The 25008-nt window shown below is 31.3% G+C and overlaps 1 protein-coding gene across 1 annotated transcript in view; it reads right to left on the minus strand.

The window, feature by feature from the left end:
- The window catches only part of LOC136987567 (venom phosphodiesterase-like), a 52144-nt gene extending 32764 nt beyond the window's left edge, over positions 1 to 19380 (minus strand). Inside the window, exons 1-8 of the mRNA XM_067285317.1 lie at positions 19130 to 19380; positions 18629 to 18690; positions 16821 to 16853; positions 6440 to 6536; positions 5277 to 5340; positions 5038 to 5206; positions 4541 to 4660; positions 802 to 911 (exon numbers count right to left, since the gene is read on the minus strand). Of these exons, the coding sequence (XP_067141418.1) occupies positions 802 to 911; positions 4541 to 4660; positions 5038 to 5206; positions 5277 to 5340; positions 6440 to 6536; positions 16821 to 16853; positions 18629 to 18676 (641 nt within the window). The 5' untranslated portion in view covers positions 18677 to 18690; positions 19130 to 19380. The remainder of the gene's footprint in view (positions 1 to 801; positions 912 to 4540; positions 4661 to 5037; positions 5207 to 5276; positions 5341 to 6439; positions 6537 to 16820; positions 16854 to 18628; positions 18691 to 19129) is intronic.
- Positions 19381 to 25008: the final 5628 nt, after the last annotated feature.

Genomic DNA, 25008 nt, shown 5'->3' on the forward strand with positions numbered 1-25008 from the left:
TCCATATAGCTTTGCACGGATATGGAGAATACAAATTACGCGTTATTGGACGATAGATGATTTCAGAAGAATAACAATACAAAATTTCTTATTCTAAAAATGAATAGCGAGATTTTACACGGTTAGTCTCATCCTGAATAACATTGACAATTCAAAAAGTACTTTTAACATCTCTGTAAAAATCACTAAAATTTAAAAAAAATTACATTCATTATTTCTAAAATATTTCTGCTCCAAGAAAAGCAGTTTGAGTTGGATATAAGGAATAAATACAGGATGCGTAAGTAGTAGTAGAACAATGTGTGAATATTAAAAGATACGATATTAAAAGTGACTGTGATATTAAAAGAATTAGTTTCAGTGAGAAAACAAGGTTTTGTTCATGTAAATTAGATGGCAAGTAACCCATCTTTTGATGATTTTCCACCTTGTGGTCAACCTGTGCAACACCAACAATGATGCACATTTGGAGCTATCTTTGAAGTTCTCTTCACTGCATCAAACATTGTCCTACTTCTTCTGATGCACCCCTGTAGATAGCTTTTGAGTAAATACATTTTTTAAAACAGAAATTTTTAGGAAAACAATTGTTTTCCTAAAAATTCAAATTTATACTTGCAATAAAGGTGAAGAAAATGAAAATCTTTAATATTAAAAATATATAGGAGTTTTAATATTTATTAATTTTGTATTATAGATTTTAAAATTTTTAATCTTGACAAACTAATGATTCCTATAAAATAAGCAATCTACCAGTTTTAATTATTTCTTAAAGTTAGAAAAATATTTTTTTTAAATTACCCATTGTATGTACGAAAATATGTTGGCCTAACATTATTGATTTTAACTTCCGAACCAGGCCAAAAATATACTGCAGACTTCTTATTTTCTCTTTCATTTGTAACCCACAACTATAAAATAAACATAAATCAATTATAAATATTAGAATTATTTTGCCTTTAATAAATTAGATTATAGCAAAATGTTTTTGAAAAACAAAAATTGTAATACACTTCAAATATAATTTCCATTCTTTACACTGATGAACTCGGGTAAACTGTAAAATAATACCATAGAATTAAATGTGTATATGAGGAATTTTTTTCAGTACAGTAAATCAGAGTTGCTGGAACAAAATTTTGTGTGGGTGCAAAGTGTTTAAATTCTAGATTAATAATTATGTGCCAATTTCTAATTTTATTCTATAATATTTAATTTTAATGCATGATATAACTATGTACACAGTGTGTAAAAATTATTGGAAAATTTTGTAACATCATGTTTTTACTAATATTGAACAGAAACATCCATAATGACATCCATCAGGGACATCAAGGATTACCTAAATGAACATCTGCCAGGTTGATGGATTGATCATGCTGCAGCCACAGACAAAACCTTCCACCCCAGTAACCAGATATCACAGTATGTGATTTCTTCCCATGGGGTTTCATCAAGGACATTGTTTATGTCCCTCTTTTTTCAATGACTTTCCTGGAATTAAAACAGCACATTCACACCACCTTTGGAAATGTGACAAAAGACAAGTTTGAAAAGGTTTGATGAGAATGAGAGTAGTTTGGACACCTGCCATGCCACATGTGGAACACATATTGAATGCACTTAAGATCAGAACAAAACTGCAAATATCCTTCTTTCAAATCATGGTTAATATATATTTCTGTTCAGTATTGGTAAAAATATAATCTTGTGAAATTTGTCCAATAATTTGTGCACACCCTGTATAATGAAATAAAATATTCTTATATAAAAGTTGAAAACAAATTTAAAATATTTAAAATTATAGTTTCCTGAAAACTTTTTCATTCAACAGTGCAGATGATAAATTCTTTCATGATTTCATTTAAATTTAATTTTGCTACTTTGTTTCTAATTGTATTAAGTAATGTAGCATATGTTAAGCATTTCTGAGACATTCAGATCTAAGACACATTTTTAAACATCACACAAAGTTAAATGAAGGTTCTGCTGAAACAGCTAATGTTGGAATCACAATAATCAAAATAACCAAATGCATTATTTGATTGAAAAGTTGCTTTGCTGGGTGTATGGGAAAAATGTATACTTTAGTCCCATGATAATTACAGTAGTATGGCAGCAACTGATCCCTCTGCCCCCAGTGCCACTGCTATAAGTCATCAATAAAAATTATACAAGTACTTTTCTTCAATATATAAAAACATTTTAAGATATTGACTTGTATAGATGACTTGTACAATATTTTAGGATGGAATTTTTTATTGAATTTTTCATATGGATTAAGAATGATATTTGCAATATTTAAAAATAAAAATTATAATAATTAATTAATAATTAAAATAATAACATTCTATTTTGTAAATATTTTTATTTTTAAATGTTATCAGTACAACTCCATTCCTTTCAGTTTCCTAATAGATATACAATATTCCCAGAAACTTTTTTATTGCTGTATTTTTTTGAATTTTCTAATTGTAGCATCTACTTAATTAAAATCAACGGGGGGGCGTGTACTAGCCGCTGGAGGTACGGGTGAACTTTTAGTGAAGCTTGATAATTCTGTTTTGAGTGAATTGAAAACCCATAAGAAGCCGAAATATGACAATTTTAAAGAAGTGGTTATTTGTGAATAGACTTTCCTTGATTTTAATTGTGTGTTTATTAATAATTGCTGGGATTGAGTCCAATCCAGGCCCTTTCCCTCGATCTCCACAACAAATACGTCAAGAAGATATGCAAAGAAGGGGACGAGGCAGACCTTGCAAGAATAAGCTTAAAGAAAAAGAAAGGCAATTGAGCGATACATCTAGTGAAGATTATTATCAGTTAGAGGATGTTTTTAATAAAAATAGTCCTGGAACCTCGAGAGCTACGAAAATTTACGACTACTTCGAAACTTCAAGAGATCTAGGGCCACAAGTTCAGGAAGAGTCACAATTTACATTGAAAGCAATATACGAGCTAATTCAAGATAAGTTCTCTCTTCTTCATACTGAACTACAAGGAATTAGAGCAGAAGTCATTGCTTTGAAAGAAGAAAATAAATATTTGAATGGAGAATTGTCAAAATTATCCCAAAAAGTAGAAGAATTAGAGGAAATATCTAATAAGAATTGCCAATTGAAAGGTATGTTAGAATTTGAAATAGACCAGCTAGCTAACGTGAGAAATAATAATAACATTATAGTTTTAAACTTTCCGTTCAACTCGACCGATCATGTAAAAGAAATTAATCAGTTTATAAAAAAGGACTTGGGAATAATTAATAGTCACATAAAAGGAGTGGTTAGATTAACCAAAAGTGAAATCAATCCCATAGTGAAAATATTATTGGGGTCCGTATATGATAGGAATCTGATTATTAAAGAATTCTGGAAAAAGAAAGGCGACTTCAATAATAAAGTGAAGGAAAAGATAAGAGTTACTTCGGATTTATGCACGAGATCCAGAATGAGAAGAAAAAAATTATTGGCAATAATTAAAGAAGAAAAACACAATGGGAATAGAATTATTATAAAAGATGATTATTATATTAAAGACAACATAAAATATACATATGATATTAATCTAGATAAAGTAGTCCAATTGAATGATTTTTCGAGAAGGAATTGATCGTCATCTTAGTTCTGATTATGGCTAGATAGAAGAAATAATAGTTAGTTTGAATGTTTAAATGCTAAAACTATGGTAATAGAAAAATTGAAACAGATTTGGCCTACACTTATTCCTTATGATAATCATTATTAAAGTTTTTTCTAAGTTAGGGGATCGAAAAAATATCAACTATTCCACCGAAGTCATTATATCAAGTACATAATTGATATATTTCTCCTGAATTCTGCCTATCTTAAGATTGTTCTAATCTGTCAAAATCTTGTGTGGTATAATATAATTTCAGAACCTTATATAGCAACTGATATGTTTCAGAATTTTTTACCATTAAATTTCTCTACCTGGCTAAGATTTAATAATAAGAAGATAATTCAATAATAATAATTATTATCTTGCAGTTGGTGCTATTCTAGATGTAGGGGTTTTTATCCCCCAAAAATTATAAGTGTCGTTTTATAGCAAGGCACTAGTGTTACGAAATAGATATAACCTCCGTGCGACAAACAAGATCAACAATGAAATACTAACTAAGCATTTTGTACGTGGAAAAAATTATAATTTAATGATAATTTGTATAATTTAAAAAAATTTTTTGTAGTTATGTAATGTGATATAATATATCAAATACATATGTTTGCAGTATTGCAAATATATATTAATGTTGAACAAATTAGATATTATTATAAGACGTCAATATTTTATAATTATTAAATAACAAAATCAACTATGTTGGTATCAACTGATTCTCCCCCTTGTAACAGGTATACCCTATTACAATAAACTTTACTTACTTACTTACTTACTTACTAATTAAAATCAACAGATGATGGATCATTACAAAGGGGTAAAAGAATCCAACAATTTTAAAAGAACTGGACATATAAATACTCCATAAATCATAAAAATTAGTAATTTTCTATATACTCACGGGATCTTTCAGCCACCAAATAGACTTTAAAGATTCACGATTTCCGACCGAGAAACGCTCCTTCGTAATTGGATCGTATATTTTATTGTCGACAATTCCGTGGGTTTCGGGATACAAACCCTGTAAAAAATATAATAAATTAAATAATGTATATGTTAATTTTTAATGTTATGTAAAATTTTGTAATAATAAAGAAAGTAGAATAGAGTAAAATGTAAGTAAGTAGAAAGTTTTATTGAAGGTATTTTGATTAAATCTAAAATCAAATGACAAATTAATTTTTTCTGAAATTAGCTAACATTAAAATAAATTATTCAATACATATATTATAGTTAATGTTATTATGCCTATTTTTAGGTCAAATTCAGAATTAATGAATTAATCACAATACAGTCCAAAAGCACTCTGGTGTTTAGATTTATAAATTATTCAATATTTGAAAATATTAATATTGTAATTCACTATGAGTATTTTAAAATTTTAATAAAATACTTAACTGTAACTATTGTGTAATGATTAGGAAAAGTTTTAGAAGGAAATACTGGTTGCATTGGTCCTTGTACACCACATTGCGCCAACCACTGAATTGCCGGTGTTAATTTTCTCTCAAGATAGTCACTTCTAAAACCATCCAAGGATATTAAGAGTAATGGATGATCTGAAAAACTAAATAAAAATAAAAATTTAAAAACATCAAACTAAAAGTTTTCAGATAAAAAGTAAACAAATAAATTACCCTTCGGGACATTTTTTATCGGTTATACAAGATTGTTCGTGCCATGTAAGATGGAAGGATTGTTCTGGAAATAAAGGTATTGTAATTATTAAAATACAATATTACATTAGTAAGATTTATTTATGCTGAGATCAAAATTTCTATAAAAATTTTGTTGTAATGCACTATTCAGTAAAGATAGCTTAAAAATCATAATTTACTTTCGGCCATAAAATTATAAACACAATGTTGTATAAATTCATGAATTTCAATATATATCAATAATATTTCATAAAATATATATGAAATACTTGCAAGAAATATTTTTTGTATATGATTTCTATTTTTCCATATACAAGGAATGGAATTTTAATAGTGAAAAAATTGCCTTATTTAATACATACATTTTATTCTGGGTAAGTTATTTGCATTCCTTCAATATAGCTTCTGTCCATATATAGGACCAATTGCCATCTTTTTTGAAGATGTTTAATGCCATCAACAGACATAGTTTTATTGATGTCCCACTCTGACTTATTGCACATTCAATTTTTCTTGGAACTAATTTTTTTTTTTTTACAGAAATGTACCATATGTCATGAAATGTCACTATATCAGATTTGGTTGCATTCTGACTGCTAAATATCTCTCTAGACAGTATTAAATAGATAAAATGTAATTATGATCATTCAGTATATATGTGTATATACTGGATAAACATATATACACACACACTTATTCATATGTGCAGTTTGTTAATGTAATAACTACTGTTATATTAACCAGATATACAACTTCAATTACTTTTTCTTCTAATCATTTTTTACTTTAATGTAAAGGATATTTTGTAGGTCTAATATCATAATGAATATATTGTATATGATTAATATGATTCAAAGAAACAATGTGTTCAAATTGAATTTTTTTCCTGATTCTCATATATTAACGCATCAACAATTGAGACAGACATCTGATAAAATCTTTAATACGATGTCTACATAAGCACACATTCTTCTAAGGAATGTAATTGGTATGCATATGTGAATGCATGTTATTCCATCCAAATAAAATATAATAAATTTAATAAATATTCTAATGAAAACCAGAATTATCAAACATATATATATATATGTTTATATATATATATATGTATATATATATATATAATTAAATTACATATTTACCATTTTTATAAATAATATGATTATCTTTACTTCTTTTTCCTTCTTCAATTCCTCTAAAATAACCACCAATAAATATTCCAACTAAAACAAGTATCACCTAAAATTAAAAATAAAGTAATACATTAATTGCTAAATGATGAGATATAATTATTATTCATTAATTTTATACATATAATAATAGGCAATTATTTATTGTGATATTGTCTCAATGCCAGGCTGAAATTTTGAATCATATTTTTAATTTATTTCATTTAAAATATATGCTCTCCACCTAGTGGCTTGTCCCTGTATATCATACTTTTCCTTTAACAATAGTCTGGTCATCTATCTAACACCTTTTGGGGGAAATTTTTGAATTGAAATAAGATGAGTTCTGGTTTGCATCAGAATTTTGTATATAGTTAATCGGAGCATCCTTCCCCTATATCTGATCTTGATTTTAATGTATCTAACTCCATTCTCAAGATTAAGGAAAGACAGGCCAACAGTGGGAATTTATAAATCTACAATTTTTTCAAATTGCAGCCCAATCGGTATATGCTTTTAGCCGGTAGGCCGAGACAATCGGCATCAGTCTATCACTTTTGAGGAATAGATAAATCTGGATTTTCAGATTCGATCTCAGAATTAATCTTCAAAAATTTTTATGAGTGGTTTTGCTTACATATATTAGATTCTGTCTCTTATCAAATGGCTATTTTATTCTGAGTCTGGTCAACCCATAATGGCCATGAAAAAAATCCCACTTAATGTGTGTAGTGTAGAAAATGAGTTGAAAAAACTTTATGCTCTTACAATATATTATAGAATAGGATCTATTCTCTAATATTAAACTATATATTTTAAATATGAGTTTTGTATTTTGAAAACTTTAAGATTATTCTGTCATTTCAACCTTAGAAACATTAGTTATAAAAAAAAATAACAAGAACTTCAGAAGATAGAATTGCAAATTTTTTAAAACATTAAAAATTTCTACAGCAAGATTCCTTCATCAGATTGATTTTAATAATTTAAATGTGAAATAACATCAGGAACACACACTAAGAGCAATGGATACATATTGTCTGGACCTGAAGAGGGAGTATTCATAAAATATAATAAAAACATTATAATCTTAAAATTTTGACAAATTATATTCATGAAATAAACTCAATTTTTATATAAGAAAATTATTTCTATAATATCTAGATAACAAGACATAACAGAATGTCGAACTAAGTCCGTCAAAGAGACACACTGGGCCTTAGTTGGTCCGATATGTCTCTTCGACAGACATATAATAGAAACTTGTTTCAAACACAATGAAGTGTTATAAATTAAGGCACTTGGCGGTTTTTTCATCTTTTATTTAGTCGATAACTAAATAAAAGACGAAAAACTGCCAAGTGCCTTAATTTATAACACTTCATTGGTTCGAAACAACAAAGTTAGAAGCACGGTTTCGGATTATAAATAAAATAATAGAATCTGTTTGACGGCAGGACAGCCGAGGCAGTTAAAGCATCAGTCTACGGCTCTGGGGCACTTGGGACGAAATCTGCCAGGCAGTCGAAAAACCCCAGGAATTTTCTTGGGCAATCCACGATGGATATGCCCACCGGTGGGTGAGGGGGTAAAACCACCAAACACTGGTCGTGGGTTCATGCCCGGGCAGCCGGACGGCCGTGTGGAGTTTTCCGGGGTTTCTTCACGTTAGTAACACCTAAATAGGGGCCAGTTTCCCATATCCGCCTTGGCAGATCGCCCACTCGTTGCGCTGCCGTATCCATCAAGCAAAACCAAACCTATTAAAGATATGAAAAAAGCCCTCTTAGTGACCACGGGTCGAAAATAGCCAAAAAATAGAAAAGTTCTTAAAAGGAACATCGCGTTTGGACACGATTCGATCTCGCGAAGCAACTACACGATCATCGCGATTCTAGATAAAAATATTTTCTAGAATTTTCGTAATATTACTAAAATTAAATAGTGAAATTTTGTTACCGTAAGGAAAAATAATTATATGTTAATATTTGTATGTACATTAATAATATAAATAACATAGTTAATATTGGAACAACGTAAATTAATAATTAAAATGAATCGAAAGAAGTAGACGAACTGGAGAGACCAACAAAATGGGTGAGTTATTGACAAGTCTATTTTTGTCTTTCTATTTCTATTTTTGTGGATACAACACGGATTATGATTTGAATATTTACAGAATATTACTCTTTTAAACACCCAAATTATTAAATTTAATGTTTATTATTCAAATGCCGATCTATTGTACAGTATAGGTCTAATTGTATGAATACAATTAGGCCAATACAGTATTGTATTGTATACTGTATTCTGGAACCTCTATGTATTCATACATAGAGATTCCAGAATACTCTCATAAACCGAAATACAGCCTTTTTTTCCACTTGTCAGTGCAGAGAAAAGCCTAAAAATATCCAAGTTCTATAGAACTGTAAGGATTCACAAAGAAAGACTTTTAAAAAATCTGTGAACAGTTGACATATTTTCTTACACTGGCCAGATGGTCAGTAGCGCGTTACCCTATGGGCAAAAACGGCAATTGTCTGGGATCCCAAACCAATCTGTTAAAAGGAAAAATTTCCTCGAAGAAGAATATCTGAAGTCAACACTGTACGTGGGTCCTGTAATTCAAATTTGCTTGGGCCTCACGCGTCTTCATTTTTGCACTTTGATATAAAACTTGATAAATTTCTACTTGCTGCGCCTCATTTGCTTTGCAATGCTTGCAACTGAAATTCCCTCAGATTTTCAAAGTTGTATTTTAAATATTGGCCCGAGAAAACTATACTTTAGTGACATTCCGCCGATAGCATGGAGCTAAAATTTTCTGCAACTTGTTATAACATCTAGGCAATTACGCCAGCACTCCGGAACTGAAATATGCAAATTTTGGACTTTTGTGCGTACGAAAGTGAATTTTCTAGCTGTTCATACACTTTTAAGACACCAAAAATTCATATTACGGTATTGTTATTTTTTGTTTTTTTTTCGTTTTATTGTACAAATAACCTATTATTTGTCAGTTACTCATTATAATTATTTATACGAATCTTGAATTCAGTAATCTGTTTCTGGGTCATTTATAATCTACTCTCTATAATATTTTGAAGCCGATTTTAACTCCCGTTAAAGTCAGCGTTACCAGGTTTCGAAGTGGACGGCCGGATGGCCGAGCGGTAAAGGTGGCAGCCTACCGCTCTGGGAGACCCGGAATCGAATCCGAACGGGTCGAATAATCCCCAGGAATTTTTCGGGGGGTGGTCCGTTCGGATATGTCGGGCCCCGTCCCTCACCACCCGGTCGCCCCATTGAGGTCCTGGCCGAACCCATAATGGGCCTTCTAAAAGAGGCCCTCTTAGTGCCCACAGGGCGAAAAGAGTTAAAAAAAAAAAAAAAAAAAAAAAGGTTTCGAAGTGATAATTCGGAAACGGATAAAGTTTCATTTCGTTTTAAATTTAATATTTTCCTCTTCTTTGCTTGGAGAATAGCATTATTATGGCATAAAATTGAAACTGGAACATTAGATTGTGCCGAAAGGCCGAAATCTGGGACGTAATAGAATTCGAAAACTATTTATTTAACCTATACTACGTATTGTTATACTTTGTGTACAATATTATGCGAAATATATAGTAATTCAGTAGTTTAGTTACTATAACAATTCAGGGATCACGCTACCTGTCGTAAAATTCGCAATTTGCAAAAATTTTATTCATCTTGTGATTAATGGTATCATCTGGCAATTGGTGCGGCGAATAGCCGAAGAAAAAAAAACCAAGTCACTCGGTGAAAATTGATTTTGGGAAGGCTTTCGAAACGTGGGCTGAACAGCCACAAAAGATTCGGTTTTAATCAAATATTCACACCCTAGGCCTAACACGAATTTTACAGTACCGTTAATAAACAAAAATAAAATTGCTTGAGAAACTGTCATAAAAACTCTGCTTTTTTATATTGTGTTGTGGGTCATCCTTTCATTTCTGTTTGGTACAAAGAGTCAAAGTAAGCAAAAAAGTAACCTAGCGAGCGAATAACTATTTTGGCGAATGGATTGTTGATTGCTATAAAAAAGCCGAGGTAACCATTCTTATTAATAGTAATATATTCATTACGTTATAGCTGTGGCTCAAACTATAGGACGCAAAGAAATGATTCATATCATTGTATATTTTCAATGTATAACTCCGCATGTACTCGTTATTCTATCAGATAGTTTCATTATAATAACAATACTTGGTTTTTATTTCATTACAATTATTAGCGAGGTTGAGGCAGAAGTTTTAAACGCGAAAACGTGTACGTCGGACGTTCAGCGCCGCTTTCCTATAGGCCTAGAAGTTTGGCAATGGTGTTTGGAAAGTCAGTGGAATCAGTGGCCGGATGGCCGAGCGGTCAAGGTGGCAGCCTACCGCTCTGGGGGACCCGGGATCGAATCCGAACGAGTCGAGAAATCCCCGGGAATTTTTCGGGAGTAGTCCGTTCGGATATGTCGAGCCCCGTCCCTCACCACCCGGTCGCCTCATTGTGGGCCTGGCCGAACCCATAATGGGCCTACTAAAAGAGGCCCTCTTAGTGCCCACAGGGCGGAAAGAGTTTTAAAAAAAAGTCAGTGGAATCATGCTCGACATTTCAAACGTCATTGTCAAACTTCTAGGCTTACAGGAAAGCGGCGCCGAACGTCCGGCGTACACGTTTTCGCGTTTAAAACTTCGGCCTCAACCTCGCTATTATTACGGTCATGATTACAGATATATCTCGCTTATACAGCTGGTTAGGTTCCATATATTGAATTATAGCCGTTTTTCCTCTTGTCAGTGCAAAGAGCAGCCTAAAAAATATATTTACATTATCATTTAATACGTGCGTAATAGCGGTAGGCTTATGAAAACGATGCAAAAGTTAATAAATAATAATAACTACAACAACTTAGAATATAATAACTACAATATTTAGAATTGATCACATTCAAAACGGGATTGGTTATGTTCAATTCAAAAAAAAAAAAAAAAAAATTATTTCGAAAATCGCCTAAAAAGCAAGACAAGCACAGAAAATGATAAACATCAATATAATTAAAAAGCGCTTTAAAGCGAGGTATTCCTGTACAATGCAGTCAACAATATAAAACAATTACATCATCATAATCTGATTTCATTTAGCGATGTCTTTGTAATTTTTCACTTTTGTTTTGTTCGAAATATAATTGTGCACTATCAAAAATCTGTAAGAAAATATTTGTTTTATTAGAACAAAATACATTATAAGAAAACTACAAGTCAATATTCTTTTGAAAATTTGAGGGTTGCAAGATTATTTTACAAAAAAAGAGAGGTTCTCTCTCTACAAAGTTTGAGAATCATAGCTTTACAATATTTTAATATGCTAATATAACAATATTATATTGATGATTGAATGGCCGAAGCAGTTTAGTCGTCTTATGACTTGATGAGCAATGCAACACAACACAAGGACGATTTGTCAAGAGTGATGCCTGGTGAAAGGATTTTCTATGGGAAAATGGTTCCTATTTAGATATTGGACGGTGAAGAAAACCCCGAGACTCTACGCGGCCAGCCCTTAGGCCACGACCAGCTAAAGACCAATTATCAGTGTTTGATGGTTTTTATCCATGGCTATTGGTGCGCTCTAGGCCGAGGCAGTTAGGCGTCACCGCTCTGGAGAACCTGGGATCGAATCCGACCGAGCAAACCCTAGGATTTTTCGGGGTTGGTCTGTCCCGATATGTCCAGGTCGTTCTTCACTTCCCGGCTACCTCATATTGCAAGCTTGACAGAACCTACGATGGGTGTGGAAAAAAATTCCCTCTTCGTACCCACAGAGCGGAAAGAAACAGAAATGAAAATATATATATATATATATATATACAGGTATACCTCGTCTTACGTCGGTAATTGGTTCCAGGAGAGGCGACGTAAGTCGTAGTTATCGAACTTACATCGTAACTAAACGCCAATAATGGAGGAAACGCCAATAATGAGCACTTAAAAACCGCTAAATAAGACGACAACGCAGAAACACATATGTTTTCATGTTTTGTTCTCTAGGATTTATGATGATTATATTAACATTTACTGTAAATGTACATATTTTAATATGATTTTATGCGCTTTCAACGCTTTTCTAGCGATATTACGACTTCAATGTTTGTGGCGAACGGATTTAAAGTCGAATAAACTGACTTAAACTTGATTTTTATTTTTCCATATACTTTTTTGACAAACGACGTATAATCGGGAACGACGTAACTCGAGGTATACCTGTATATATATTGTATTAACATATTATGTCGAAGGTTATTTTTTAAACTCTTCCTAGGGTCATAATGGGGTGAGGGATGGGTCAGTTCCTATTTATCACCATCCAGCTGCGTCCACTGTGATAATGATATTGGATATTAACAGCACGAATCTGATACATGGTGCAGTTAACATTTTTATGGTATATAGTGCACACCATACCGAGTAGTTGGTAGTGAGTTCGCGCCTAGCCAACGAGCTGGCCACGTGGCGTTTTCCGGGTTTTCTTCACGTTAGTAACACCTAAATAGGGCCAGTTTCCCATAAAAGACCTCCCGGGAGACATTTTCCCCTCGGCAGATCGCCCATGTGTCACGTTACCACAAACGAATAAAACCAAACCATGCCGAGTAAAAAGATTAGTAACCATACGATAAAAAAACTCAGCTGTGGGCCAAGATTCCGAGAAAAATAATCTGACAAGAACCTGGAATTTTCGAGAGTCACGAACTCTCTCGAAAATTAAAAAGAAAATGCCAAGAGTACATGGAAATGGAGGAATAATATATAGAATAATTCGTAAAGGTTTGGCAAGATTATTCCCTCTTTTCGTGTCACATGTGCCAATAAGTCATTCACGATACTAACATACAAAATTGCTAATATTTCTAAAATGGTTCATTTTTCGACAAATAGTTTTTTTTTTTTTTTTCCAATTCAAGATGGTGTATTATAAGTAGGCCTGTTATATAATATATGTACTATCTATCATATAAGTGCCGAATGCTTTTTTGACACCTTACGTAGGTTATACTGACTATTGTCATTCGTTCTAGTTCAGTAAAAATTAACAAATAGGCCTACAATCATTTTATTCGCTTATTCCCCTCTAATAATCCGGAAAAATCCTTTAAAAAAATAATAAATAATAATTACATATCTTTTTTTCATGATTTTTCGGATTATTATAGATTTTATACCAGAGATGGAGAGTCGTGAAAAAAAAAATATATATATATATATCTAAATACATATGTATAATCTTTTTTTAGTTAATTTATCTGAAACAGATAACCAAAATATAGTAATGTATTACTATATTTTGTATTACTAACCAAATAAAGTTCATTAAGTTTTTGTATTACACCATTTTATATCGTATTAAATCATACTAGAAGTCGCAAAAACTCGCATTTAGTTTGAAGGCGACAAGTTCTCTACCTCTGGTTTATAAGCTACTATAATGTTCAGCCAAATTAATAATATTATCACATTAAATAAACAAAAAAGTAACACAAAGCAAAGATACTATCTTCGTTTCTAGACGTCGTGAGATTATTGATGATGTAATGTGTATTTATGTCATCGATTAATTGTCGATCGGTATCTTATATTATTTTATTCACTTCAAAACAGAGTATCTTTATTCACAAATTTATAAACTTATTTTGTTCTCTGTATTTTCAGAAATCGCATTAATTACAATTTGAAGGAGACCTTAACTTCTGTAATTTCTGAAATTTACGGAAGTTAAGGCCTACTCCACCTTAAAGAACAAACTTATTTTAAATATAGTAGTTGAAAATAAATTTTTTTTCGGGTGGAGTAGACCTATAATAACCAGAAATTACAAAGACTAAGACCCGTTTACGCGAAAGAGGTGGAACTTTAATAAATTGAAATAAATTATATAATTCGTGCAATTTGTGTCATTCGCACGAAATGCACGATGTGTTTCTAAATGGCCCAGACTTATTTCCAAAGAGACTAAGCGAATCAAATGAAAATATAACCACACCTGGTCATTTTATTTGTGAAATTTCTCGGGTTTCGGGTAATATATATGTAGCCTACTGTATATAAGTCAAAATGTCGAAATTTGTTAGTTAAAGAGTTCTATACAGTTCAGCGTATCCGCATCAAATTTGGCGTGAATATTCTTCGACACCCTAAAAATACTGTAGGAATCCCGTCTCTAACCATCCCTAAAGCCCACATTTTAAGACCGAACATACGTTAACATACTATTGCAGTTTCATTATTGTAAATACTCGGGTAAATAAATTTACATTTCAATTATTAGGACCATTGTTTTTATCACTCTCGCCCAACCCATCCTCACTTAAAGCCCGAGAACCCGCAGGCATACGCGGGGCCTAGTTTGGCACAAGGCAGGCAAGGCACTCGCCCGGGGCCCTAATAGGTTCTAAACGTGCCATTATTTTATTAGTATTGCGAATTACTATATTATTAGCGTCATATTCAGTGGCGTAGCGAGGGGGGTGCAAGGGGTCGTGTCGTGCATCGGGCGCCACTCGCAGAGGGGCGCCCAAATGGTCTCCAAGACAAACTATGTGTTTCTGGAGGGGGAAGGGGGCGCCAATAAAGTGTCGTGCACCGGGCGCCAGTTATGTTCGCTACGCCACTGGCCATATTCAAGGGTTTATAATTAAGAATGACATTACGTAATGCTCCGACATCTAACAACATCACTGAGAATTAGATAATGTTTGTATATGCGCATTAGATCTGTCGGTGAAGTTGAGAAAAATATAATGTTTATTGCTGCATAATTTTATTGTAGCCCCAAAAATACAATGTAAGTAAGATATTCAAATGGAAAATAAAAATACACATTACAACTAAATTAATATTTTTGCAGAATCGAAAATCAGAAAAAGAATTATATGACTTTTTAAAAAATTCTTTGATTGATATTTTAACAAAATAGAAAATCAGAAAGACTTGTATGATTTATTTTTTCTATTTTTTATGCACGAATCGTTACTTTTTGTATTAATACAGTACATTGATTACTTTATGTTTGTAATTGTTTTGAAATAAAAATACTTTAATTTTAAATATTACAATTTTATTTATATTTGTAGTAATACAAAATTTGTAAAGGAGCCCGTAAATATTATTTTGCCTGGGGCCCGCGAAGGTCTAAATTAGGCCCTGGGCATACGCAGCTATTCTCCAATTCCTTAAAAAACACTGTACAAAGTATAAACTACCCTTTTATTCACCTAAAGCCCACTCGCTCAAAATCCCGAGCAACGCCGAACACACGCGGCTAGTTTAATTAGCAAAAGTTATATTTACAAGACAGACAATCGTAATACCCACGATTATCCGAATAGAATGAATTTCCGTGTGACTTTTAACATAATTAATACATTAAATAACGAGTTTGTTGCAGTGGAAAATTGGTTTCGGTGGAAAATTTCATTAGATATTAAGGTATAAAATTTCTCATTTGTTACACAACTGTGTGATAAAACCAGTTAAATATTTGAATGATTATTTACCAAATTTTCTCGAACTTTACATTAAACAAAATAAACATATTAAATCGTCACTTAAGTGCTTCGTGCCAAAATTGCGTAATTCGAAATAAGGGGGAAAAACCGAGTTAACGATATTAGTAAATGGATTTGGAGCAAAACTATTTATTTAAAAGGAAATTACAGTTATAAACACCTTATTACGTTTATTAAGTTATATTTACTTTTTCCTGTTCTGTAGCTTTCTGCTCGTTAATCGAAAGCGTAGACATCGGATAGGCACGTTTTGAGCGATAGCGTTCACTTAAAACGCATATAACTAAATTATAACGATCGATTATTATTTTCCTATCGAAGTACGATCGGAGAAAGCTTCTTAAATTGTTTTCTGGTGAATTAAACATCCTTAAATTCTACTAAAAAATATTTCTAGCGTTATTAAAATGGCTCAATAACGAATAAAGATAAAATCACAGAAATATCAAAAAAGGAAAAATCTGTATTTTTGTTTAAAGGAAAAATGACAAAGCAAAAATCTAAAAATATTTTAGAAAAAATTACAATCATTTTTATATATGAAATTCTGATTATTTTAAGTTATTTTATTTTATTTTATTCTAATCAGAATTAAAACTTGAATTCCTCTTTGTTTTATAGAATTATTTTGTGCTTAACTTTTATTATTAATAGTACTCAATTAAATTATTAAACGAATATTATGTTTATATTTAGTCAATAATAATCATAATTAAACTTAAATGTGTAATCAATTATTTCTTTACATATTAATAAGTAATTAAATATACTTACTCCTAAAATGCATATTACGAGTCTTTTCCATCCCTGCAAAAGTTATATACGTGAAAACAATTTTTTAAAATATTTACTAATTAAATATTTATTTTACATAAATATAAATTAAAATTTTATTTTTAATTTTGATAAAATTATTAATTAAATGGGGATTTAAATTATATCATTTTACAATTTTCAATACAAGTTTCTAACTCGAGTGCAAATATAATAATAATTTTATTAAATAATATGAATGGATACATTACAAATTATAATATCTAAATTTAATTTTTAATAAATTTAAAACTGAAAAATTTCGTGTCAAATTCTATAGAAGATTCACCGAGATCGTATCTTTTTTTAAAGAAAGTGTCTTGTATATTAGCAAAATTAAAATAAATAAAAACAATTGATTAGAAAGTAGTTTAGAAATTGTCATTTAAAGTAATCTGCAGCTTTTTTTTTTCTTTTTATAAAAGAGAGTAGATTCAAACATCTTTAATGCCAATAATCTAGAAAATTTTGAAAAATTTCATAATAGAAAATGAGATGTAGGCCTACGCTTACCGTACAAAGAATGACGTAGTATCGATATTTCAGTTTGAATAGACGGACGAATTTTAAGCTAGTCTACTCGAGAAGTTAATTACGAGAAAATGTATAATGTATATTTTAACAATTTTGCAAAGCGGCTACCACAAATAAGCCTAGGCCGTCACATTTGCGAGATCGCAAATGTGACGGCTTAGGCTTATTTGTGATAGCCATAAACTATCATATATGATTCTCTCCTCCGTACAAAAAATAATAATAAACCTACGTTACGTATTAATACTTTGAGGATGGAGCGAGGCCCCTCGCGGGTGAGACCTACGCTTTAGTTTGTTTAGCGTAAGTATAAACCCGGCTCTGACGTAGCCGATCAAAAAGTCATTACGCGACTACAAATTGTATCGTTTGTTATAATATATGGCTACCTTATATATTAATAAAGTAAATGCGTATCGATAGCGGAGCAGAGAGGATCGTGGGCCCTAGTGCAAAAATTAATTAAAGGGCCCCGCAAAGCTAATATTTTGGTTAAGTTTATACAGTATATGTACGGTACTTTGTGGTTGGTACATATATACGAACCACAAAGACATTCACGATGTATATTTTCCAAAATGTTATTACAATCGGGCCCTTCGAAGGCCCGGACTATTCGGTTTGCACCTAGCTAGGCCTTGTATTTAGATTACAAACGATACAACGTATACGCGCAGCGAAGTTTCGATCATCTCGTATCTATAATACGACCAATATTTATCATACAATACATTCCTATAACTAATATTTCTTTCACATAAATGATAAATTCGTGTTACGAATTTATAATTTAATAATTCTAGGCATAAATTAAGTCATTATCTTAACTATATTTAAAAAGAGAAACAAATTTTCATTGTTTATTGATAACTCGTGACTTATTCGAAACCGGATTTTTTCCGATCAATCATCGTCAGTTTTAAAGAGCAAATGTCATCCTTGAAAAATTAGAAACATCCTGCAGAACATAAATTAAATCAGGATATCAGTAATAAACTCATGCAAATGATTAATTATTTTATATACTTATAGCCCAACTTATAAATTGTTCTTCGGATTTCTCGAAAGCCCTTGAACTTTTCACAAAATGAAAAATATATATATACAAAAAAGGTTATTGACTGCTGTCTGGTTTGCGATATTTATCGCCATACATAACGCGTTACGTAAATTCTAATTATTTGAAATAAAATAATATAAATTGTTATTTTAAAATATATTATTTTATACATTACCCAACGAGGAGATCCTCTTTCTTCGGTAAATTCGTATCTGTACTCCATACCTTTCTTCTCTCCTTTGGCATAATAAACGGGAATATATATATTTAAATTATAGTTAATTATAATGAAGTTTTTTATATACTATATTTTCTCGCGTGTAAAATTAAATTATCTTTATACATAAGTTAAACTTATATATACTCGATTGAAGAGTAACTTAACGTAACTTAATTTTTAATTAAAATATATATATAATAAAAAATAGTTAACTTTTCAGAACTATCCAATTAAACCTTTATATCAAAGATGGCAGATGACCTTCGTCTATCGCCAAATTACTCGATATTTTTCCAGTATCGAACGTGAATATAATATTTATAAGTACCCAACTCGTAAAAAGTTTCGATACGTTTCGTGATTTTTAAACGAATAAATTCTGTTAATAATAAAAGAAACTTTCACGAGATTAAAGAGATATTCGAGATTATTATTGATTTATTTAAATACACTCACCGCCAACTGTAAACTTTTCTTCACACTCCAGATTTAAATTCTTTCGAAAATAATCACTTAAATTAACAGATTAAAGTTAAATTACGTTGTGTGTTTTCTAAAGATATTAGTCCTTTTTTTCCCCTAGAAGTAATTTGTTACGCTGAATTTACGAATGATGTATTACAGGTGACATGGTGGCAAAATAGGTCTACTACAAAGCTATCCACTGGCAAACTAAATGGAATGTCGCAGCGGGCAGACTGACCTTGCTTCTGCTACAAAAGTAGGTGCAATCTATCTGCCCTCCTCCGTAAACATAACTTCGATAAGGATAAGTTTTTCAAAACTTAGACGATACAGATCAAAGTATACTTTAAGTAACAAAAAACTGAAACTATACAATATAACTTTAACGGTATACACTCGATATCGAATACGTGTAATTTTAATACACGTTTAGTTTTAAAATGCTACAAGTTTTCTTTTTTTAATTTATGTAAATTTATGCGATTTAATTTTATTAAATCGTGATAATTAAAGAAAAACACGTTTTAAGAATCATCGATGTTATTAAATCGGCGCAGAAAGGTGTCGCGTCCGGGTGTAAATTGGATAAGAAATTCAAAAATATTAAAACTAATCATCTTAAGGAAGAAAAAATATTATATTTTAACATACGTAATGTTAAAAATTATAAATATGTGCGTTGTAGTTTATACGTAGAGTCTATCTCTCCCTTATAAAATATACAGAAGACTCGTCTTTATCTTACAAAGTTATAGAAAGCTCGTCTTTGTACACGTGTTAAAGTTTTAGTTTCTTCGTTTCGTCTTAAATGTATGTAGCATTTTATTTGATTATCAGTAAATTGCATGCGAAATTTTATTAAAATCTATTGGATACTGCCAGTGACTGATTCGGGGACAAAATTATAGCGGTTTGATACCTCCTCATTGACATACACGAAAAAAAAATTAAAATTTATTTTTGTTCGAACGCTATTTTTAATAACATTTACGATGGCGGATACGGTTTATCGGACCGTACAGTCGTCGTACACGTGTTAATAAAAGGTACTTATTCGAATGTTTTTAATTTTTCGGTTAGCCCGTCTCTTTGGGTATTTCCGATCTACCAGTGGGCACCGTATTAATTGTGTAAATAGACGGATAAACTTTAAATCGCAGATGGTAAAATATACTTTCGGTATTCGCGAGAGTATTTCTCGGATGCAATTAATTCGGAGTTTATATTAAATTATACTTTAGTTTAATTCGAGTTTTATCGAATACGAAGATCTCAAAAATGTTGTTATAATTTCCAAGTGTAATTTTATTATATATATTTTGACGTAATTGCTTATTAATAAGAGTCAAACTGTTGAAATTATTATTTCGATAGGTAGAGCCGATAAGATTATGTTTTCCGAGAATATATTTGGATCCTCCGAATTCGGATTATTTTAAAATTGATTTTATCGTATAAGAGATACTTTATGATATCAATAGCCCATTTCATCAGTTTATATTTAATAATTTTTATTCTGTTTGCTGGATTCTATTTATTTTTGTTATATGAATTATTATTTTGTGATGAGAAAGGCAAACCACGATATATTTTTTTCGTCAAATGAGTTTAAGCATCGGAATAGTTTTTAATTATCTCCATTCAATAGGCCTATTATTTCTGCTTATAAATACAGTTGCCGCGTTATTTTCATCAAATTCAAACTTGTAAATTCTATCTTTAAAAAATACGGGAGTAGTATTTAATTAATCGTGTTTATTTGTTCGTTTTATATTGAAACGTTTACTTAAGTATGATCTTAGAGGAGTAATTTATTGTAAATACAGTAGTTAGAGGAGGGTCTTATTGAAATGTTGCGGGCAAATACTTAACCAAAGTACCAATAAAAGTAACGAAAACACATTGTACGCTATGTTGTGATTATATGTGTTAATTTAATGGAATTGATGTTGTGGTGAGTGTAATGGATACTCACAATCTATTTACAAATCAGTATCTCCCGACGTAACAATTATAGCGTGTATGTGTTCATCGTTGCACTTAACGCGCAGCAAACTTATTCGGCCTTCGCGTAGACAATCGGAATTTACTACATGGAAAAATCTATAACTGTTTTTCTTTTAGTGTGAAAAGAGGTTTTGGTTTACTCGGAAACGAATTGTCACAAATACTACCAAGCGCTTGCTACATTTTCGAGAAATTGGAAAATAACAGATAAAAGAAAAATGAATTTCGTCATCTTTTTCCCGAAAGCCTGAATGGAAAACAAAAATGTTTCGCAGCAAAACAAATATCGAGGATAATGAATTCCCCAGATAAATAAACCGTAATTCATTTTCTTAGAAAATATATTAAATAATACATGAACCAACTTTTTCAAAGTGAACACGCCAATTCTTTTATATTATATCAATATATTTTATTCGTTTTTAACCTACTTTTACGTAAAACTGTTCTCTCATTTCGTTTTAAAATCTGCCAGATTTAAATTTAATTACTCTTTACTGTGATTTTGAAGTTATTGTTCATAATTTGAATAATATTAAAAATAAAAATGTCAAAATTTCTTAATTAAACTTAGTAAATAAACACAAAGAAATTGCTTAGTAACGTTTATGTTATATTTTGGAAGAAATTGGTGTCTTAAATCGTGGGCGTGCCTGGTGAGAGTTGGTGGGTCGGGACCTCCCAAAACTTCAGCGTGAAGCTGTTGACTTTATCTAATCTAATTACTTTCCAGCTGTTATATAGGCCTATAACAGAGGGAAAGTTCGGCCAAAAATGACCTTCCCCGAGAGTTTTACATTTTTGGGCTCAAACACCTTGAAATGTCGAAAAATGCAAAAAAAAAAAAAAAAAAAAAATCCAAGGTTTTTCTGTATGTATGGATGTTAGTGAGAGTGTGTGTATGGCACGATTTTGTTCATCCCATTTGAAGCTTAATAACTCTTGTGCTTTTTGTCGAAAATCTCTGGAATTTTTCAGGGAGGTTTGTTTATTAGAGGGATCGATGCTGTTAAATTTTGGCGATTAAAGGTCGACGGGGTGGGGAGATAAAGGGGGTCGTGTGTATTTACAGTAGGGTCGGACTTAATGACGATTCTACTCGTTATTAGCATTTACAACTTTTTATAATCCATCGCTAGCACTCGTTATTAGCATTTACAACTTTTATAAATAATAATAATTAAAAGTGTAAAAAGTTTTTCTAATAAAATATAACAGATGGCGCCATCGAATGTTGCCGGAAAAGTTATGCAACTCGTTGTTGGATTTTTAAAAATTATATCTTGTGATCTTATTTCGAACTTAGTGAGAAGTTAGAATGTTAGCCGATGATATTTAAATCTAACGGTTGGACGGCCGGATGGCCGAGCAGTCAAAAGTGGCAGTCTATCGCTCGGGAGACTCGGGTTCGAATCCGGATATGTCGATAAATCCCCCCGAAGAAATCCTGGGATTTCTTCTGGGAGGTCCCGTCCCTCACTACTCAGCTGCCCCATTGTAGGCCTGGCCGAACCCATAATGGGCTTGCTAAAAATAGAGGCCTCTTAGTGCCCACAGGGTGGAAAGAGTTAAAAAAAAAAAAATCTAATCAATTGATGCATGTGCTATATGGATGCAAACGATGGCAGAGAGAAATATCGAAAGCTGTGAATTGAGAGAAACTTTATTTTAGGTACTTTTTTCCACCGAATCTAAAATAAACATACGCATTTTCTTTAAAGTGTTATAACTTTATCAATAATTAAATTTAAAGCGTGGACGTTCATTTTTCCCACACTATTTTTGAAAATCTGTCTTAAATCTATTTTCTGATTACTTCACAGAAGAAAAGATAACTTATCTCCTAGTGTGTAGAGTTTTACGACATTTCCTGTTGAGTGAGTGTCTTGTCAATGAGTAATGGAATAAAACCGTCGACAGTGTGAAGTTTTAGGTATAATGTTATCGCAATTTTTGCACTATTTTCTTTGTCTGTTTTATATATTCAATACTACAGAATTTTTGAAGATCATTGGGATTGTCTTTACACTGTATTCCGTCATACAGCGTGTCAGTTCAAAGGCCCGTTATGTATATTGTACGAACTCGATTAGACACACAAGTTTAAATTGCCCATATGCTCGAATAAATTCAAATCCCAGTGTGGAGAAGAGGATTTATTCGAATAAAATTTTATAAGCTACGAATGGCTGTATATAACCTGTTCAAAAGTGTTATTGTGTAAATTATTGTATTACGTGTCTTGTTGTTTGTGTTACTTTTTTGGAATTATTTTTTAGTTCTTATTCAACCACTCATTAAATGAAATTTTATAAAAATCACAAATACAAGATGACCCAAAAGTTACTTAACCGAAATATTAATTTTTAAATTGTTTTAATAATAATTTAGGAATGGTCGCTTCCAGTAAAACGACCAATAACAAATCTTCTCGATTATGATTTAATTACAATTCAAAATAAATAGAGGTAATCCTTGTATAACGTGGTAATTATACAACCTCTGTAAGAGTACATATCTGTTCTATATATCTGTATATGCTTATCTGTTATTCTAGTAAATATTCTGTCGGTTACTACAACATAGTTCGCCAATGCAGATTGTATGTTCCCCCTTTATGGTGAAAGTTTTTCTCTGTAATCGTGAAAGCTTTTTTCTGTAATGGCGAAAGTTTTACTCTTTAATGGCGAAAGCGTTTTATTTTTCACGGTAGTCTTGTTAGAAAACTTTTAAAGAATCCAGCAACGAGTTTCGTAACTAACTGTTAAGAGATTTTATTTTAAACTTTTATATTATTAATCATACTGTCAATAAATAAATTGTGTGTGACGCCATCTGTTACGAGATTTTAATTAATACAAAAATGTTTTAAGATATCATAAAATAGCAAAACGTTTAACTTTGAGGGTAGAGACGAATTTTATTAAAAAAAAAAAAAAATTCTAAATGTTAATAACGAGTAAAATCTTCATTATGTGCGATCCGTCTCGAGATATGACACGCGATCCTCCACTATCTTCTCACCCTTCGACCTTAAACCACCCAAATTTAATAGTATCCATGCTTCTTATATAGCCTACACGCTACCGTGCCAAATTTTCTTCCTTAATTTTTACCCCATCATTAAATATTAAACAAAACATACACACGGATTTCTTTTTTGCTTTTTTTCTATTTTTTGGTTTAGGAGATTAAAAACGTGATTTGTAAAAAAAAAACTCGGAGGGTGAAATTTGACACGATCTCAATACTTTTCCTTGTTATACGTAACAGCCGGGGAAAGTAAAAATCGTTTTGGAACATAAACCCACATTTTATATGCAATAAGTCTCGCTTAAGGCGACATATTTGTGGAACCCAACTACTGAGTTATACAAGTTATTACCTGTACCTTTGTTAAGGCTGAGCTTAATTAAAATGATAAGTCTTTTATTGTTTTCGTCGCTTGTAAAATTTGAACATGTCCGTCTCAAAGTTCTCCGAATTGCTCCTACTTTAAACAGTGGTTCTTACGTCTGAAGTTGGAAGATAATTGTTCGGAAACGCAGTGTTAGATATAAACTTAACTAGCGATTAACTATAAAACCAGGAGAGCATTGCGAAAAAAAAAAAAAAAAAAAATGCTATAACGTATCGAGAGAATACCTTCAACAAATATACAGTAATTAAAAGTGTTTCCAGCATATATGAATTATTAATAAATTAATTTTTCAATGAAGTATTTACAAGTGAATTAAATTGAACAGATAACCGAGCATTTGTTAGCTCGTACTGACTGACTTTCCATTTCGATAGCAATTTTTGGCGAAGGAAAGGATTATTGTTTTATGTCTCGGGCCTTTAATTACCTCAAATTCGCTTCA

Source organism: Centruroides vittatus, unplaced genomic scaffold (assembly GCF_030686945.1).
Source record: "Centruroides vittatus isolate TY-2023 unplaced genomic scaffold, ASM3068694v2 scaffold_2520, whole genome shotgun sequence".
In the NCBI taxonomy this organism is placed as follows: domain Eukaryota; kingdom Metazoa; phylum Arthropoda; class Arachnida; order Scorpiones; family Buthidae; genus Centruroides; species Centruroides vittatus.